The sequence below is a fragment of the Antechinus flavipes genome, chromosome 3 (genome assembly GCF_016432865.1).
Source record: "Antechinus flavipes isolate AdamAnt ecotype Samford, QLD, Australia chromosome 3, AdamAnt_v2, whole genome shotgun sequence".
NCBI lineage: Eukaryota > Metazoa > Chordata > Mammalia > Dasyuromorphia > Dasyuridae > Antechinus > Antechinus flavipes.
The window spans coordinates 2,495,833-2,516,168 of NC_067400.1; the positions used below are offsets into that span (position 1 = coordinate 2,495,833).

Below are 20,336 nucleotides of genomic sequence, written 5' to 3' on the forward strand. Positions count from 1 at the left end.
TTTCTAGAACTTAAGTTTTGCAAATTGCTTCATTTATCTCATTCGATTCTTCTAGCAGCCCCCGAGGTGGGTGCTGTCACCTACAGAGGAGGAAACTGAGGCAGAGAGAGCAAGATTTGCCCAAAGACCCCGAGGGAATTTCAGAGGCAGGATTAGAACTCGGCTCTTTTGGACTCCGAGTGCCTGGCCAGGAAGGGGCCTCCCCCAAGCTCTCTCCTGGATGCTCTTCCTCTCCGAGTCTGGGGCAGGGACCTGCTGTTTGGTCCAGGTTTTCTTCCCGTCTCCATGACAAGGCAGAGAAGGGAAAACAAAGAAGCCCTCGGCTCAGAGACCCCAAGGACTGCTCACCGAGGGAAGGGGCGGGGCCCTCACTTGTCTCTCCCCACCATGGGGCGGCTTTTTACCAGCTTCTGTCATTTATGAAGCTTAGGGAAGAGCGGCCGGAGCCTTGGCTTGAGGTCAGTGACACGGAGCTGGATTCGAAGCTCCTCTCACCTCGGCGGGATGGGGGTGACTCAGGCTCACCGTCCCCACTGGTGAAGAGGAGTCTAAGGTCACATCCGGTCCAGGGGTTGCCATGGAGAGCAGAGGAGATAATGAGTAAAAAAAATGGCCAGACTCAGCTAACCTGGGGACCGAGGCAGGAGGGCCCGGAGGCAGGAGGGCCCGGCTGAGGGAGGGCCCGGAGGCAGGAGGGCCCGGAGAAAGGGCCACAGGGCGCCTGCTGCGGCTACAAGGTTCGGGGGCACAGGATGGGCCTGGACGAGCCTCTGGTGAGTTGGAAAAGGCAGGAAATCAGGTTGGGAAAGACCCTGGGCCACATAGGCTTTGGGGCATTTCAGGCTTCCCGGATTCTGGCTTCTGGTCTAGGGGCCTCCTCCAAGGCGCTGCCCAGTGGGCGCAGGGAACCCCGACTCTCCCTGGCTGGGCCGGGCCCCCAAGCTGCCTGCTGGCCTGAGGAACTGCTGCCCACCCAAGGACCCACCAGGTCAGAGGCTCATCATCAGCCCCACCAACTCCCAAAGGCTGGTCCCTAAGGCCCAAGGGATGCGACATGTACGGAGACGGGGAGACGGGGCAGCCCCGCCAACGGAATCCCAGCTTCCCCAAGCATTGAAACAGGGACCATGGAAACGGAAACTTCCCCTGGCTCACTGACCTCAGCCTGTTCCAGAGGACGGGCCTCCTGTTGTTCTTGGACAGACATGAACCAACTGGATATGGCTGAGGTGAGAATTCTTCTCAATAGCTCTGAAAGCCTTTCCCGTGACTGGTACGGAACTGGGTCACAGTGAGCGAGCCCACGGTCATGAGGACTACAAGCCTCCTTCCCTGCTCCTTCTCTTCTCTCTGTCTCCCCGCCTCCCTCTCCCTCCATTCTTCCTCCTCCTCCTCCTCCTCCTCCTCTCTTTCTGTCTCTATCTCTTATCTTTCCCCCAAACTATATGCCCCTTGTCAAAAACAAGCTCCTGTTCTGGGCTTTTTCTGACCTGATTCCCACATTTATTTAAGTGGGAATTAAAATTTTGTGGGGAAAATCAACTCCTGAAATTACATTTAATTTTTTTCATTTTTAAGGGAGATATTGGATGTGAGCCGACCAGCACGGGTCGGGTGTCTCCCCCTCCCCCAGAACAGAACCTCCCCACCAAGCCCCCAAAGCGTGTCCCAGCAGAAGCGCAGGTTCTCCAAGGGGAACGTGACCGTGCGCGAGACCGTGGCAGTGTCTAAGCCCAGATAAATGCCGGCTCTTGTCACGATAAAGATGATTCTTATTGCAATTAGTGACAGAGTCTGGTCCTGCCGGTTCTATCCCCTGTGTGCGCTCAGGTGAGTGCCATAGAGAAGCCATGGAGTAGGGCTTCCCCTCCCTTCTCCCACCCTCTTCTACCCTATCCCCCACCCCCGGAGCTGGGAAGGAAGGAGTCGGGAAACCTGTAAGACACACATTTGCACTCACACACACACTCACACACACATATGCTCTTTCACACACACACACTCACACACACTCACACACACATGCTCTTACACACACTCTCACACACATACTCACACTCACACACACACTCACACTCACACTCACACACACACATACTTACACTCACACACACACACTCACACACACACACACTCTCACACACACACACACTCACACACACACACACTCACACACACACACACACTCTCACACTCACACTCACACTCACACACACTCACACACACACACATACTTACACTCACACTCACACACTCACACTCACACTCACACTCACACACACACTCACACTCACACTCACACACACTCACACTCACACTCACACTCACTGCCCTCGGCACACCTGGAGCCCAGAGCCGGCAGAGGAAGGGCCCCAGGACTCCCAGCTGCTCCAGGAGTTCCGACGTGTAATGAGGGATGCCAGCAGCATTTAAAGCACTTGACCTTTCGAGTCCTCCGGCCACGCAGCCGCTTCCCAGCTCCCAGATGTCTGAAGCACCAAGGGCTGCACTGTCCGCCCCTGGAGCTTCTTGCTTGCAGACTCTGCCCCAGCCCCCCTTCTCTCACCCAGGTGCCCCAGCCCTGCCCTCCCAAGGGGACCGTGGGAACCGGCCGCTCTGCTGCTCTGACCCTTCGTTAACGGGAGCCCTTGTGTTTGGTGCCGTCCCCTCAGGCTTCGGCCCTTGCCCCCGGCCGGCCGCTGGCCCAGAGCTGCTGGGTGACACAGAGCTTGGGGCGCGTGGTGCTCCTGGGTCTGCCTCAGTGACTTTTGAAGTGTCCCCCCGACACCCTATTTTCTGCCGCTCCCTCTTGGGGGCTCAGAGACGCGGGGGCCGCGCACCTGGGGAAGCCCCGGGGAGCTTGTGCCCCTCGAGCTGGAAGTCTGGCTGGAGAGCGCCGAGGATCCTGGGGCGTTCTGGAGGGGGGCTGTGCAGCCTTGGAGGTGGGGCTGTTTTTGAGGGCGTGCTCCTTGTCCCGGAAGCCAGGGCCTGGAACTCAGAGCGGGGAGCGTCCCCCTGATGTCCGGAAGGGTTCCGCCCCTCGTGGGGTCCTGCTGGGGGCCGCTCCACGGTGAGGGAGCTCTCGGAGGCCCTCGGGCCCAGGGGGCGTCAGGCGGGAAACGTGGGCCACAAACAGCTTGTGGCCAGTGCTTGTTTCTATTACTGGGCGTCCACTTCCATTCTGTTGAGGAGGGGGAGACCCGCTCCGATCTATACTTTAGGAACATCCATTTTCAGTATGTGGGGGATGGACAGCAGGAAGATCAATATTCTCCGGAAGAACCGAGACTGGCTTTTGCCTTTCTCTGTATCCTCAGCCCTCGGCACACAGTAGGCGCTTAACAGACGCTTGGTGACTGACCGAGGAGCCGTCTGCAAGGGCCCAGCCCGGGAAGCAGCCGGGGAGCGAGGAGGGCGGGGTTAGAGGGAGAGCACCGGGGGCGCGTTACCCCAGGGAGGGGCACACGGGAAGTCCGCGGCTGCCGGGACTCTGTGTCTGTATCGGCCTCTCCCGCGTCTTGGCGAGCCCCGCGGCCTCCTGGATTTATGAGCTGGAGCTACGTGTCCTGCTGCAGGTCTTGGCAGTGGTTCCATTCCTGGGGTCAGAACTGCCAAGGCTTGTTTTCTGAGAATCCTCAGCTCGCTTCAGAGAAAAGTCCCCGTGCACAGGCTCCTCCTCGGAGCTCTGTGCCCCACGATGGGCCGGAAACGGAGCCAGGGCGCGCCCCCCGAGGGTCCCCACGGGCGCCCCCGGGAGGGGAGCCTGAGCCGGCTGGGAGCCACGCTCTGGGCCTTCGCCTCCCTGGAAGCCTTTCTCAGAGCATCCTCAGCTTCACACCAGCTCCGCCGCCCAGAGCAAGCCCTCTGAGGAACTCTCGGGAGACAAAGCGCACTGGGACCCTCCATTCGTCACCTGAAGCCTCTCTGAGCTGGCCCGGACCCCCAGGACCATCGGGTCCCGCAGAGACCCAGCGCAGCCGCCCCTCCCCTCGCCACCCCTCCCCTCGCCTCCCTGGTTTCCTTCTGGCGCAGACTAGTGACCCCCTGGCCCCGGAGGCTCCTTTCTCTGCCCGTCACCACGGCCCCCTTCTCGTCGTTGGCGGAGGCTGCCTCTCCTCCGTGTGACTGTCAGAAAGCGGCGACGGGGCTCCGAGACCACAGCCCGAGCTGGAGGGGCCAGAAGGTCTGGGGCCCTCTGCCCTTCTCTCTCCTGCTTAGGGAACTGAGTCCCAGAAAGGTGGGTGGCCAAGCTGGTGCTCCTCGCTCCTGGGTGACAGAGCAGCGGCCTCCGGCCCGTCCAGGATTTCTCGTGCTCCTCCAGGTCCCGCCAAAAACCCGCTGTCATCAGGTACAGGAACACGCGTGCGTTGTTCCGAAATGCTTTCTCTACCGGCCACTGAAAGCGGGCTGGCACCCCAAGGTGCCCGGGGGCACAAACCGGCCAGCAGGTGGAGGAAAGGGGGTTGTCCTTGTTTTCCTCGGTGCCACTGGGGAGCGCCTGGCCCCCTGACCCACGTCAGTTCTGGCCGGGGCATCTCCCTCCATCGCCCCCCGCCCCGGGATGTAGAAGGCTGCGGGACCCGGGTGATGTCACTAGTGAGCATTTCTCGGCCCTCCCACCAGGCCGCGGGTGATTTCTTTGGGAGTGAGTAGGGGGAGAGCAGATAGACCCGTGAATGAGAAAGTTGGGCACTGACTCTGACTCGTGCTGGGAATGCCAGGGCCAAAGCGGGCCAGCCTCTGCCCTTACGGAGATGGGGTGACAGGAGCGCGCCCGGGCCGGGAGTGAGACCGAGAAGGGGCTTTTGTTTATGGCAAATAAAGTGGGCCCCAGGCTGTCACTGACTGACCATCCCAGGACTGATGGGGGAGAGAGGGAGTGGGCATGGGCCGGGCGCTGGAGATTTCCGGACGGGTCCGTGTGAAACAGAACTGAGCTAGCTCTTAGTAAAGCCGGGGCTGAGGCTCTCTCCGCCCCCCAGCCCCAGGCCAGGCCAGCCGGGCCCAGCCCATTGGAAGGGCAGCGAGAGCGGGGTGGGGGGTGCTTGCCACTTGTCTTCAGCTGGTGAGCCCCTCGGGGAAGGGCAGACTCCCCCAGGCCAGTCCCAGGATCCTGGGCCCAGAGCCCGTCCACGGGGATCTGCCATTTTAGGGACCCAGGCCCAGGGGGACCTGGCCCACAGTCACACACATATGTAGCTGGATTCAAACCCAGGTGCTCTGGGGTCCTCCAAAGCTGTCTCCCTGCAGCCATCGGAGTCCCGGGGTTTGTCTCACCCCACCCACCGAGGTCTTCCAATGGTTTCTGGCCATGGTGGCCAAAGTGCAGCTTTGGAAGCATCCGGCCTGGTTCCCCACCCCCTTCTTCCCACCCCCCCTCCCAGCTTCAGCCCCACTTCCTTCCCTAGTTCTCCCAGCCAACCCCCCCTCCCCAAACTGCCTCCTTCACCCGCACAGTCTGCAGAGAACAAGCCCCTGCTTTCCTCTCCTCAGCCCCTTTCAGCTTAATGGGGGGGGTCACAGCAACTGACATGGAAAGGGGGCATCTTAGCACAGTCCCTCAGCCTCAGGCAGCCTGCGATCCCCCTGTGAACGAGCACTCAGCGGGTACCGACTCCCCTCAGTGTGCCGAGCCCCAGACACCGTGTCTGGGCAGCGCGAGGCCGTTCGGCCCCTCCGGCCCTCCAGCCCCTCCGGCCCCTCCGGCCCTCCGCCCCTCCGGCCCCTCCGGCCCTCCGGCCCCCCACTGGCCACAGGACAGACCTTATTTCTCATACAGGAAACCAGAAGGAATCTCGTGGAATCGTTTGGTCCCGAGACTGTCCGGAGCCCGTCGCCACACCTTTGCCCGGGACGGGCCCCTTTTGGAAGCCCTGGTTCCCTTTGAGCATCTTCTTGAGGGCCACCTCCAAAATGAGACTTCCCACTGCTGACCAGGGGCTCCAACCCCAAAGCAGGGCGTTTATTTGTGAAAGGGCAATAGATGCCAGTTAAGGACTGAGCCGCTCCCCAGGCGAGCCAGGGCAGCTGCAGGCTGATCCCGGGCCGTCTCCCGGGGCTGGCACTCGGTGAGCCTCGGCCACTCGTCTGCCTCAGGATGATGCCGGCCCCCTTTCCCCTGGTGCCCTCTGGGCACCGGCTCCGACAGATGCCAGGCCCTCCTTCGCCAGCGCCCGCCTCCCAGGGGTCGCTCTGGGAGCCTCTCGCTCCATCTCGATTTCTTACTCACTCTTCTCCATCTCCGGCTCCTTTTGTGGAGGCCGGGCCTCCAATCCCTCCTCAGTGGATCAGGTGTCTCTATAGAGGCAAGGAGAATTGGGATGGAAGCCGAGAGAGACATCAAGAGATAGCAAGAAGCCATCTGGGGCCAGGATCGGAGGCTGGGGGCTGGGAGGGGTCCCCCACGTTATAATGAGCAGACCAAGGCGATTAAGAGACTTCCCCGGCATCTCGAAGGTGGATTACAGGTGGGGTCCTGGGAGTGCTCCCAATTTAAGCCCTATCCCCTCCCCCACCTCTCCCCACCCCCTCATTCTCTCCAAGTGCTCAGTACTTGCCATACTGTAATTTGCATTTTATTGGTCTTTATACCTAGTTTCTCACTAGACTGAAAAGTCATTGAAGACAGAGACTGTACCTCTGTTAGGAGCTGAAAAAAGGTTTTTATGGCTTCATCTCTCCCTCTGTCACTGTCTGTCTCTCCCTCCCCTCCTTCTCCCACCTCCCTTCTTCTCTTCCTCCCTCTCTCCCCCCTCTCTCTTTCTCTCTGTCTCAGTCTTTCCATCTCTCTGTCTCTGTTTTCTGTCTGCCTGCCTGTCTGTCCGTCTCTCCCCGCCCTTTCTTTTTGTCTCTGACCAAAGGCAATCCATTCTCTGGTCCTGTTCCCATTCTTCCTTGTACTCTCTTTCCTTTCTGCTCTGTCCTTTTTCTGCAATATCTCCTCCCCATCATTCCTGCCCTCTCCAGTATCTGGACTTTCTCTGTCTAGAAGTTTCCAGATTAAAAACCTTCAGTTTTTTAACTGACTGATGCTTCCTTGCCTGAGATCTGGGGGGGGGGGAGGGTTGGAAACCAGTCAGATAAAGGAGCCAGATCCCTTCCTCGCCCCTAAAACATCTGGGCAGCTGTGACTGAGGGGCAGCCTGGTCCTTGAGCTCCCTGAGCTATTCAGCCTCCAACCCCGACGCAAGAGCCCTGGGCTTTCCCCTATCCCATCACGCCTCAGAGACCCTCGTGGCGGGGGCTTCGGGCAGCATTTCTCCCTCCAGTCCCAGAGCTTGCTGGTCTGCCCCGGAGCTTGCGCCTGGGAGCACCCCCTGCTGCCCTGCCTCCTGCTCCCCCCTCAGGCTTGCCTCCCCAAAATATCACCTTTAGCACTTTCAGAATCTCTTCCTGAGACCCCGCGATGGTGCTGACAGTGTCTCCACGATCCCCCCTCCCCACCCCAGCCCAGTGATTCTGTGCACAGCGGGCTTCCGGCCATGGCTGCTGCAGGGGCTTCAGGCACTGGCTCAGGGATTGCTCCTTTCCCAGGCCCTTCCTGCTGTAGATTCCCTCTGGTGAGAGGTCCCTTGGTCAGGGCTGACAGGCCCAATTAGAGCTGTTGTCCAACAGCTCTCTAGTCTTGCTCTGACTGCTCAGTCCAAGTTGGCCTTTGTTATTTTCCCATTAAAATCTCCTTTCCATCCTAAGCTCCATTGATAAAAGGCCATTTTAAGCCATCCCTTAAACCCTTCACCTTCGGGTGAACATCACAGCCTCCTACATTTCATTATTGGCTTTTGGGAGCTTTTTTTCAGAAGCAGGGCCTGGTTTCTGAGGGTCCTCAGCTTATACCTGAACTAGCGACTTCTCGATGACCCACTGAGAAACGGTCATCCAGCATCTGCTCAGGGATCCCCGCCGAGCTCTGACTTAGGAAGCTCCTGCTTTTGAACCCAAGAACCTTCACCCAATTATCAGAAAAGGTGTAAACTAATATAGGGCCAGGAGCAGATCCCGGAGGCACTGGAGAGCTCTGGCCAGGTAGACACAGAGCCAGCGGACTTTGGGGTTGGCTGATGGAGCCGTTTTAAATCCACCTCACTGGACTATTGTCTCATCCACATCTCTGCAGCACATCCACGGGAAGAGCAGGAGAGACTTGGTTGGAAGAAAGGAGGACTAAAAGAACTCCACTTCTATAGGAATCTTATGCCCTGGGAGGGGGCAATGCCCCAGTCAAGGACTAGGAGCTCCTCGAGAGGGACCCCCCCTCCCAGCCTCAATGCCGTCGGATGAGTCCGCGAACATTATTACTGAGTCTTCCTGGATGCACCCGCAGGGTCATGATCAAGTTTACTCCAAACAGTAATGAGAACAAGCTGCAATATATTGGATCTTAATTAAGATGCTGTTAATTCAATAGAGAGCATGTCGGGGGCTTGGGAGTTGAATGGAGGGAGAGATTACTGATTCATAAGGAACAGCAAGGCCACCAATCTCTCCCTCGTAATGGGAGGATGAGTTAATGATCTAATTAAATTTGGTGACACGAGCATTAAACTTTGCTGGCTGGGAAGCCCATTAACTATAAAACACAAAGTGAGGCTTAATAGAATGAGTGCGTGTGAGAGCCCAGCGAGGAGAGCTGGGGAGGGCTTGGGCACGGAGAGTGAGCAGCAGGCGTCCAAGCCCAAGTTCCGTCCTTCTAGGATACATTGACACCATTTCTTCCCAAAGAGGATGTTTTCTTAACGTGGGACTGGATCAGTGGGCTCTCCCATTAGGGATTCCTGCCACCGGATCAGTGAGAAAGTGTTCCAGTGTGAAGGCACTGTCCTTGGCGGCCTCAGGAGAGCTGGGATGGCATCCTGCCTCAAGGTTCCTGTCAGCTCTCTAAACTTTGGGTCCTCATCGGTGGAACTTTGGGTCCTCATCGGTGGAACTTTGGGTCCCTCATCGGTGGAACTTTGGGTCCCCATCGGTGGAACTTTGGGTCCCTCATTGGTGGAACTTTGGGTCCCCCATCGGTGTAACTTTGGGTCCCTCATCGGTGTAACTTTGGGTCCCTCATCGGTGTAACTTTGGGTCCCCATCGGTGTAACTTTGGGTCCCTCATCGGTGGAACTTTGGGTCCCCATCGGTGGAACTTTGGGTCCCTCATACCGCCAGCTTCAGAGGCTGTTGTGAGGGGGTCATTTTATGAAAGAACCAACAGATTAATGAATAAGAAGCATTTAAGGACTCATGGACCAATCGCTGGGATACAAACTCAAGGGAAGGTGCTAATCCCTGCCCCCAAAGAGCTTGTAGTCCAGTGGGGAGACAAGACACGGAGGAGAGGGGACATGGGGAGGATGTGGACATCAGAAGCAAGTGTGAAGTCTGAAGCAATGGCAATCTTTCAGGAATGGTCCTGCTGGTTTGATGACTCTTCGCAGAGCTTGAAGTGGAAGGGCTTTGTGGGAGGAGGACGCGGGAGCTTTGACAGGACTGGGAAGTCAGGATCGCAGAGTGGGAGGGCACAGCTTGGCGTGGAGAGGGCTGGGAACCCCCAAAGTGTTTTCCAGATGAGCATTGCCATTGTCACAATGTATTCCTGCCCACAGGAAGCCAGGCCATCTGACTGATGTCTGGGAAACCTCCTCAGATCTCTGTTCTCCAGGGTCTCTTCGGAACAAGAGCTGGTGGGGTTGGGAGGGTGTGTGTGAGAAATGGGCACAGTCTGTGGCTGCTAAAGGGAGCCAAACCAAAGGCCCCGGGAAGATGTATGCCCCAAAACACAGCCTCATTCATGCCCGAGGCTGGTGGGGAACGAGAATAAAAAGCACTATTGGCACAGAAGGGGGAACTAAGGGTAAGGAGGTTAGTAACTTACCCAAGTTCCCACCAAATAAAACTGAGGCGGGGCTCAAACTCTGGCCTCCCTGGCTCTTACCCACTCTTCCTTTCTCCCAGTTCTGAGCCCCTGCGCCTCTGGCCCTCCTTCCAACCCGCAGCCTCTCCCTCCTCTGCTCCTCTGCTTCCCCTAAGTCCCAACTAAGCTCCTGCCTTCTCCAGGAAGTCTCCGGCTTCCCTGCTTAACGGCTTTGTGTTTATCCCGCCTCAAGCTTGTTTGTATATGAGTATTTACATATTTTCTCCCCCCCAAACTGGGAGGGGGAGGAGGCTGCTGGAGCTGCCTGCCTCCATTGACAAGCCTCCTCTCTGAAGGCCACAGCAGACAGGCTGCCAGGGCCTCCATCCCCTCTTTCCTTTTTCTCTTCATTGTTATTTGTATAAAAAGAGGGACTATCTTTTGTCTGAATTCATTGCCCTGGTGCTCAGCAAGGTGCCTGGTATACAGCAAACACTTAATAAGTGCTTGTTTTCCTCTTTCCTTCCTTTCTGAACAGGAAACACAGAGTGAATGAGGCATTTGGGAGATTTTGGGGGCTCCCCACACCTCTGAGGGCCTTCATAGCCCTGCTTAGGACTTACTTACCTGAGCTGGAAGTAATTAGGGGACTCCAGGGACAGGAGAAAGTGGGCAGAGGCTGTTACAGAGCCTGGCAGTGCTGCTGGGCCAACTGCTGGGAGAGGTGGAGGGTGGGACTGCTGGACTTCCTTGTTTTATGTACATTGATTTTTATTCCGTTTTTGCATTTGCATCCTGATTTTTGGTTAATGACCATTAAGTTTGGAATGGATTTTTTTTTTTTTTTTAACTCTTCAAAGGTCTGGTTCCGCCATAATCCTTGGACTCCATGGAGAAGCTCACACCTGCTGGGACTCAGACACTGGAGAGAGCAGCATCCGTGACCCGCCCTGCTAACCCGGAAGCGGCTCATCCGTGGCTCTTCTCGTCGACCCGTGACTCAGAAGGTAAGAGGAAAGAAGATGATCTTTGGACGTCGTTCTTGCCAAATGTGGGGCAGCAGGGATGTGACCCTGGGGGAAAGGTGACCAAGGAGCACGTTGTGGGGTTCATGGAAAACCGGGGGAACAGAACACTCAGTCACGTGCAATACTGTGTTGTTGTTCAGCTGCGTCCAATTGTCCATTTGGGGTTCTCTTGGCAAAAAAAGACTAAAATGGGGTCACAAAGAGTCAGACATTATTGAAAAAGACGGCATAGCAGCAATTATAGGCTCTATAGAGCAGCAAAGAAGGAGACCATTATAGAGCAGGGGTCCTCAGACTTTTTAAATAGGGGGCCAGTTCACTGTCCCTCAGACTGTTGGAGGGCCGGACTATAGGAAAAACAAAAACTATGAACAAATTCCTATGCACGCTGAATATATCTTATTTTGAAGTGAAGAAACAAAACGGGAACAAATACAATATTTAAAATGAAGTAAAGTTAAGCCAACAAACTTAGCAGTATTTCAATGGGAACTATGGGCCTGCTTTTGGCTAATGAGATGGTCAGTGTCTGGTTCCATATTTGTCACCGCTAGTTGTAACAAGTGATGCTTGTGTGCATCCGTTAGTCTTGATCTGGTTGGAGATTTTAAATGTTTCATTCTAGAAAAAGTCTGTTCACAGATATAAGTGCTGCCAAAGATGGTTGCCATTTTGAGTACATGGTTCCTGAGATGAGGATATGTCTCAGAGGGGAGAGATGCATAGAAATTATGAAGGCCGCTTGACTTGAATGCATCTTTCAGAGAGTCACAATTCTGCAGTTCAGCCAGTTCCAGTTGGTAAATTGTATCCACATTTTCAATGTCAATAAAAAATGGGTTACGGAAAACCTGTATGTCCTGTTCATGGAGATGAAGCTCTTTAAATCTAAATTGGAACTCCTTTTGCAATTTTTCCAGTGAATCCACACATGTTTTGTTTGGGAATGCAATCAGCGGTTTTTCCGCTAACAGATTTTGAGTTGTGGGGAGATGGCAGAAGTTTTCCTCCTTCACTTGTTGGATGAGGAGGCCTAATTTTACTTCAAATGCTTTGACATGTGATTGCCTATCACAGATGAGCTTCCCCTTTCCTTGAAGTTGCATATTGAAATTATTGAGTAGCTCTGTTACATCTGTCAGAAAGCCAAGGTGCCATTTCCATTCTGCATCATTGAGCTCTGGTACTTCTTTGTTTTTGAAAGCAGAAAAGTTGTCATCTGTGGAAGTAAGTCCTAGAAATGTTTCAAAACTCTCCCTCGACTCAGCCAATGGACTTCTGTGTGATATAGAAGATCTTCATACTCAACATTTAGCTCAGACAGAATTCCTGAAATTGTCTGTGATTTAGTGCATTAGCTCTAATGGAGTTAACATGAGATACCAGAATTTTCATACCAGAGTCCCACTTCAGTGATTTACTACACAGCACTTGTTGGTGGATGAGGCCGTGTATGGCTATTGGATGAGAATGGTTATGTTTGTCCATCTCTTGGTTAATGCGAGCAATTACTCCTTTCTTAGACCCCACCATGCTAGGAGCACTGGTTGTTGTCACGCTGGCTAATTTAGCCCAGTCCAGCTCCAAACCATTCATAGTTTGGCAAACCTTTCCATAGATATCCTCTCCTGTAGTTGTTCCTTTGATGTTTTGCAGTGCAGCAAGCTCTTCTATGACTTCAAAATAATCATTCGTCCCACGAATAAAAATTAGAAGTTTTGCAGAATCATGAACGTCATTGCTTTCGTCGAGTGCCAAGGAAAAATATGAAAATTTTAAAATGGAATTTTTCAAATGCTGATGCAGATTGTCTCCCATTTCTTCAATCCTCCCTGTAATTGTAGGTCCTGAAAGACTCACTGCACTAAATAAATCGGCCTTCTCCGGACACATCTCTTTGGCAACAGAAAGAAGGCATTCTTTAACAAATTCTCCCTCCAGGAATGGTCTGCCAGTGCATGCTATTAGCTTGGCAACTTGAAAACTTGCTCGCAGTGATGAAATGTTTAGCTGCTTCTGTGTCACAAAAGTATTTTGCTGATTTGTCAATGTATTTTTCAGTTTTAGTATTTTATCTTTTCTCACTTCTCCAACCAAACAATCATATTTATCTTTATGTTGAGTTTCATAGTGTCCACGCAAATTATATTCTTTGAACATAGAATATAGTGTCTGGCATATCATACAGCTCTTTCCTTATACTGCATGAAAAAGTAATCATAAGTTCACTGTTCTTTGAATATCCTACATTCCGAGTCAATTTTTCTTTTTCTTCACATCCTTATTTCCGAGGGATTCCAAATTGCTATTAGGAACATACCAATATATATACACAGCGCTACAAAAACAATATACCAGCAATAACTTTGCCCACACAGAGACATACAGACTGCAATGCCCAATGTCCTCCAAGCTGCCTCTGCGCTGTGATGCCTCCGTTTCCCGCACTCTCTCTCCTGCACTTCGCTCTCCTGCTTCCGACCTTCACTGCTGCAGTGAATTCCCCCGCAGTGGCCGTGACGTGTGCAGCATGCACTATACATCCCCTGCCTGTCTGTCGTGGTGGCTGCCGTTACTGTATGAGGCCGCGGGCCGTCATTTCTCCGGCTTCTGCATCTCTCTCCCTGCCCCACACCACACACCCCGGCCTGGGAACCCACCTCACCTCGGTATCGCCTCACACCCTGTCTCCGCCGCCTCAGCCCAGGGCCGGAAGCATGAGATGCTAACGCAAGTTTAGGTTGAACATCATTTCTGGTCTGATTTTGCCATAAACTGGCGGGCCACAGTTTGAGGACCCCTGCAATAGATCATTACATTATGACCAGGTTTAAAAAATTAGCTAATGGCTTTGGCAGCTGGCTGATTACATCTCCAGAAACAAACTGAGCAGAGAGGAGAAGATGGAGATGAACCTGAACATGGGTCAGACATTTTCACTCTCCACAGCAGTGCTTAAAGTAAAAGAACCAAGATTGAACGAAAGCTGTGGCTGCTGGTTCCAATTTGAGTTTCATTCTGTTTTATAAACATGACGCTGCAAAAGGGTGGAGGAAAGGGTGTTTTTTCTTTTTTTTATGCTGTCATGAACAGAGGTAGAAGGGACATCTGACCCTAAAGAATGGAAGGATCCAAGCTGTATGTGCAAGTTCAACTAGTCAATGAACCGTTATTAAATGTCTACTATGGGTCATGCGTTTTGGGGCTCTGGGAATACAGATAGAAAAGTGAGGATTTCTCTTCCCTCAAGGATCTTACCTTCTTCAGAATGTCTTTTAGGGTTCTCTGAGCTACTGCAACCTGTACCCATGTAAATTAAACCTCCTGAGTCCCAGTTCTCGACTTCCCCTCTCCCTTAAGCATTTTCATGAAGGAAACACAAAAGGTGCAGGACAGCGGCAATCAATAGTAAGTAAATATTTATGAAATGCCTGCCCTGTGCCAGGCACTGTGCTAAGGGATGGGGAAACAGAAAAAGCGGGGAGACGCACTTGGCAACTCCCACTGGCCTCCCCAGCCCCATCGGAGGTGCAGGTGGAGGACCGCTCCCACGCCGCACGAATCCAACTTTCCTAAGGAATCCACTCCAGAGGACACTTCGGAGAGAGGGGTGAGCAGGGGTGGGGTGCAGGAGAGGGGCAAGAGTGACAGAACCAGGGTTTCTCCAGCTGGAACTACACAGAGACATAGAAAATCTTTCCGAGGGGCACGGATCAGGCGGGTTCCGTGATATTCACTCGACTGCATTTCAAAATTCATTTTAATGGAAATAAAATTCCATCAACCACCCTGGAAAGAAAACAAACCCCGTTTCCCCTCCACACCCCCTAAAACGGTTTCGTTGCTCCTGTGCTTCATTGGAAACAAGAACCCAAATGGGAAAAGAGGGCGCCTCCCTCCTTCCCCTTCTGCTTTCCATCACTCGGCTCATCTCGTGCAGGGACGTCCAGAGACCTTCCAGTCCAGATGCACAAACCCCAGATCTGAGCAGAGCTCGTGGAGGGACTGTGTGACCATCTGCAAAGTTTCAGAGCTGAGCTTGGGTGCGTGTTTGTCAACTAAGTGCAAATGGGAAAAAGCAAAGTGAGTCTGTGGAAACTTATCGTGGCCTTGGCGGAGCAGAGACCCAGGAAGCCATCCCACGAGGCCCGGGGCCCCACAGTCCAGGCAGCAGGAAGGGCAATGGGGGGTCCTTGGACTCCTGGGGGCATTGGGGCAGTTTTGGATTGTAACTCAGCATCAAGGAGGAGCTGGGGGAAAACACCCTCTCTGGCTCCAACGCCCTGCGGCTCAGCCCTGGACCTGGCACCCGAATGCCTGGACTCAAGTTCAGACTTTGCCCCATGCTGCCTGTGTGGTCTTGACCACCTCTGCCTGGGGCATCCTTTGGATTCCTCAGCCTCCTCTCCCTGCCCTGGGTCCCTCCTGCTGAATTCCTGCATGCCGTAACTGGCAAGACCCCCGGCTGGCGTCAGGACTCCCCTGGGGGTCCCCAAACACACTTGTCCGGTGCCTTGGTTTGTTCCGTTGGTTGAGCTCCGTGCCATGGATAACTTGCTTCTGCCCCAGCTCCTGCTGAGTAGAAAACTCCCTTCTTGGAGACTTCCTTTCCTCCTCTGGAAACTTTCTCCCGTGGCCTGAATCTATCCCAGAGCTCTCCTGAGGAAAGTACTCTGTGGTCTCTTTTCCAAGCCAGATAAGAAACAGACCAGATTTGTAAGAATAAGATTTCCCTAATTGCAAAATGGTCTCGGTCTAAGAGTATGAGCAGGTAGCCAGTCCTCAAAGGAAGAAACGGCCTGGGGCAGTATGGAAAAAATACTGGAAACCCCTATTAGATGCAGAAATAAATTAAGGCAGTTCTGAGGTTCTACCTCACAGTCCAGATCGGAACAGAGGAGAGAAAAGGGAAATGAGAAGTGTGGGAGGGGCAGAGGGAGAACGGTCCCACTGAGGGCCTGTTCACCAAAAAGGGCTTGGAATTGTACGCAAAAGTCCCTGAATTGTGACCCCTCCAACCGAGTTCAACAGCTTCTAGGTCCATGCCCAAAGGGCATCAGAAAAGGGGCAGGGGACAGTAGGATTGCAGCTCCCAGGGGGCACCTGACTCCAAGAATGGAGTTGTCTGAGACCCTGGGCCAGGAGCTGAGGAAGGTGCACAGGGGACCCCAAGGCAGAATGGTTGCGAGACCCTTCCCAGGTCCCAGAGCACTTGTGTGTACCAAGCCTGCTCGTCCCCAGTGATTGTGGAGGAAAGTTAGCCTCCTTAGCTAGAAAAACGTGCAGCTGCCAGAAGGGCCACCTACATCCACTGATTCTTGGGAGACGAACGAAAGAGCTGGAAGATCTAATAAAGTAAGAGGGCAGCTGCAAAGCTGTCACCTAAGTACCCGGCACCCAGCACTCTGCTCTGCAACGCTGGAAGCCTCTCCGTCCTCGTCTCAGCATCCCACCTCCCACAGGAAGCCTTCCCAGCCCCTCCTGATCCCAGGACCTTCCCTCTTCCTTATTTCCCTAGATCCTCCAGGGAGCATGTTTGTGCCCACGCACTTCTGGTCTTCTCCATTGGATGGCGGGGAAGTGTCCTGAACCTCTTTGTGTCCCCAGCACTCAGCACAGTGCCCGGCATACAGTGGGTGCTTAATAGATGCTTTTTGATTTGATTTGATTGACTTGATTTACACTAATGAATAGTTGTTCATGTTCTTGAATTCTTTAATCTGCCCTCAGTCTCATTCCTCTGTTTCCTCCTTATCCTACTCTGGTCCTTGTTTCTGTTGATACTTCATGGATGCTGAAGGATGCTGGTTCCAGTGTGCTCTCTCTCCCTCTGTGTCTGTGTCTCTCTCTGTTTCTTTTTGTCTCTGTCTGCCTCTCTTCTCCCCCTTCTTTCCATCTCTCCTCCCTCTTCCCTCCCTGTCTTTCTTTCCATGTCTCTCTTTCTTTCTCTACCTGTTTCTATTTCTCTCTCCCTCTACCTGTCTTTATCTCTTTGTTTCTCTGTGTGTTTTTTTTCTCTCTCTCTCTCTTCTCCCCCTTCTTTCCATCTCTCCCTCCCTCTCTCTTTCCACATCTCTTTCTCCCTTTCTCTCCCTGTTTCTATTTCTCTCTTCCTCTCCCTGTCTCTGTCTCTCTGTCCTCAGGCTTCTCTAGCCTTTTTCCTAAGGAAAACCTCTGGGAGGATTTCTAATCCCTTTCTGGAAATAGAAAGTGGATTCTTCTGCACTGCCGGCCCCCTCCAACTTCCATTTCCTCTGGCCTGATTCTGGAACAATTGCTCACCATCCTTTCCTGTCTCAGCCAAAACAAAGAATGACCTTAACAGTGACCAAACGCTGAGCATCTGGGGTCTGCTGAGAGACTCTTGGCCACCAGTTTTTAATCTGACTTCCATCACGCCTCAGAAAATCCCTTGGCTTGGGAGTTAGAGGAGCTGGGTTCAAATTCTACCTTTGGTGCTTTCTACCTGCATGACCTTGAGAAAAAAACATATCACTTCTCCAGCATTCATGTCCTTCTCTCCATGTCCATTTTAGGAGAGCTCCTCAGCCTCCCAGGCTCCCTCGAGAGTTCTCGGCTCACATCACCAACTGGCGGGCCAATTCCCACAAATGTCACCCTGGCCTTTAGGGCAGCACTTTGGTGAAGCAGAAAGTGACAATTATGGAAGCCGTGTTGGGGAGGAAAGAAACACAAGGGAGGAGCGAGCAGGACTACTTTCCTCATGGGACTCCAAGAACCACCCCCTCCAGAAGTGATGGGAAAGAACGGAGATGTAGAAGGCGTTGCCATCCCATAGGGGAGGACACAAGTGGCCACCACGTCCTAGCTATCTGAACATCTACAAAAATAGCTTCAGAAAGTTACCCATTGGATTTATTAAATATTTTAAATACAGCCAACCACATATAATAGAGATCTGAATTTTCCTTTTTTTATGTTCTCTTTATTTTATTTATTTTTTAAATAGCTTTTTATTTACAAGTTATATGCACGGGTAATTTTTCAGCATTGACATTTGACAAACCTTGTGTTCCAACTTTTCCCCTCCTTTCCCCACCCCTTCCCCCAGATGGCAGGTTGACCAATACATGTTAAATATGTTAAAGTATAAGTTAAATACAATATATATACACATGTCCAAACAGTTATTTTGCTGTACAGAAAGAACTGGACTCTGAAATAGTGAACAATTAACTGTGAAGGAAATCAAAAATGCAGGTGGACAAAAATAGAGGGATTGGGAATTCTATGTAGTAGCTCATAGTCATCTCCCAGAGTTCTTTCTCTGGGTATAGCTGGCTTAATTCATTACTGCTCTATTGGAACTGATTTGGATCATCTCATTGTTGAAGAGGTCCACGTCCCTCAGAATTGAGGATCTGAACTTTCATATAGAAGCATCTTTCTCTGTTAAACTGTCTTTGGCAATGCCCATTTTATTTGGTGTTTATTAAGTTTAAATTTTAAAAAAAGAAACAGGTTTTTTTTTCTGCTGAGACAATCGGGGTTGAGTGACTTGCGTACGGTCACACAGCTAAGAAGTGTGAGATCATATTTGAACTCAGGTCCTCCTGACTTCAGGGCTGGTGCTCTATCCACTGTGCCACTGAGCTGTCCCATGAAACATTTTTTAAAAGAAGGAATTTGACTTGGGAGATTGAATGACAAAAATCACTCATATTGGGATACATTGAAATGAGCCTGAAATTTCTCTTTTTCTTTCTTTCTTTTTTAATTTTTTAAAAAAATTATAGCTTTTTATTTTCAAAATTCATATGGATAATTTTCGACATTGGCCCCTACAAAACCCTGTGTTCTAATTTTTTGCCTCCCTTCTTCCTGCCCCCTCCCCCCAGTGATTCAACATATGAAATTTCTCAAAGAAGAGGGGTCAGTGGAGCTGATCACTCAGCAGTCCTTACCTACTGTCTCTCAACAAAATGTTGGCAGTAATTGGAACTGATTCCATTCTATTCAAGATGCTGGTGGGGCTGTGCAAAGGACAAGCAGGGAGTCATTTAACTGCCCTCTTGGAGCATCCACACAGCCTATTCCGGAGTTTGGGACAATAAGAGGCAGGAGGTTACTGGGAACACCTCCAGCTCTGCAATCTCCCACTCTTAGCTTGGTGATTTCCCAGGATGGGAAGAGTGGGAAGAGAGGATGGAAGGAAGTGAGAAGGAAACAGGAGAACAGGAGGACCATACGAATGGGACATGGGAATGGCCAAGGAGCACCGCGCTGAATCGAAGACTTACCCCATGGACCTGAATTCACTGAAAATCCACCAGGTCAAAAATCATCCATGGCTTGTGCCCAAGTGCTCCTAATCCCACTCTTAATTGGTTCCAGAAAGATGATCCTGAAGTCTTCTCCTGACCATCCGGAGATCTTAGGCTCGGGAGCCTTGTGGCTGCAGGACAGCTGCCCGCTGGCACGTGAGTGCCCGTAAACACACATTCCCACACTAGGCTGCCGGGTGCTAGTGGGGATGGGAACCAGGCGTGGGCACTCTGGCGATCAGGAGCAATCCCTGCTCTAAATCACAATCAAAGAGAGTGCCCCAGAAGCCCGGCCAGGTCCGGGCAATGCCCCCTGCAATCTGCAGGCCCGGGAGGGAGGCAGGGGTGGAAGCCTGGGGCAGATCTGAAGCAGGGGAAGCAGCCTGGAGACCGGAGGGAAGGTTTGTCTGTGGCAGCAGCCTGCTTCCTCCGCTGGCTTCCTTCGCCGGCTTCCTCCGCATCCCCACAGAACCGCGCCCAGGCTGCCTTGGGGACACCGTCTGGGGCTTGTGAAGGTCACGGGCTTTGTTTGTATGGCTGATTGTGGGACGATCCAGCAAAGAATGAATGGCCGGAGGAAAGTACCTCGCCAGTCTGGATGTTTTTCCAGAAGGAGGGTGGATGTCCAGGGAGAAAATGAAATTCTCCTTATTGAAGATGCAAGGGTTGGAGGGCATAACTCTGGCTTATTAGAGAGGAGGGAGCCCTGCTACTCATCATTCGTGGCTCTGGGCTGTTCCTGCCCCTCCCCAGGCTCACTGGCCTCCTCCCCACGATGTGGGGGGTGGGGAGGTGGACTAGATTTTTCAGGTCCCTTCGGGCTCTTTTTGTTCTTGTTCAAATTTTTTTCTAAGGTGAGAATGAACTTCCACTCTGGGTGCTGTTGTAGACGTCAGAATGTGAACCACTCCCTTAAAATGTGTAAGGAGGTGGATCCAAGATGGTGGAATAGCTCCCAACATCCCCCTCCAAACCACTTTAAAATCCCTCCTCCAATCCAATTTTGGAGCAGCAGAACCAATAAAAAGTCGAGGTGAGAAACGTCTCCAGCCTGAGGAAACTTCCGAGGTCAGCAGAAAGCTCACAGGGGCGGAGGTCTGTCCAGAACCCATACATGAAGCTGCCACAGCAGCAGCAGCAGCTCTGGGGGCTCTCAGCCCAGTGAGGGAGTCAGAGAACCGTCAG

The 20,336-nt window shown here is 52.6% G+C and overlaps 1 protein-coding gene and 1 long non-coding RNA gene across 2 annotated transcripts; both read left to right on the plus strand.

Moving 5' to 3' along the window:
• The first annotated feature begins 752 nt into the window (after nucleotides 1–752).
• Nucleotides 753–3,074, plus strand: LOC127554256 (putative uncharacterized protein C1orf229). The gene is made up of 5 exons (XM_051985646.1): nucleotides 753–773; nucleotides 871–1,056; nucleotides 1,579–1,705; nucleotides 2,571–2,751; nucleotides 2,822–3,074. The coding sequence occupies exons 1-5, from the start codon at nucleotides 753–755 to the stop codon at nucleotides 3,072–3,074; spliced, it is 768 nt and encodes a 255-aa protein (XP_051841606.1).
• A 447-nt stretch (nucleotides 3,075–3,521) lies between these two features.
• On the plus strand, nucleotides 3,522–19,520 carry LOC127558305 (uncharacterized). Its single transcript, XR_007952750.1, has 3 exons — nucleotides 3,522–4,348; nucleotides 10,699–10,845; nucleotides 17,403–19,520. It is a non-coding gene; the product is annotated as an uncharacterized LOC127558305 (long non-coding RNA).
• Nucleotides 19,521–20,336: the final 816 nt, after the last annotated feature.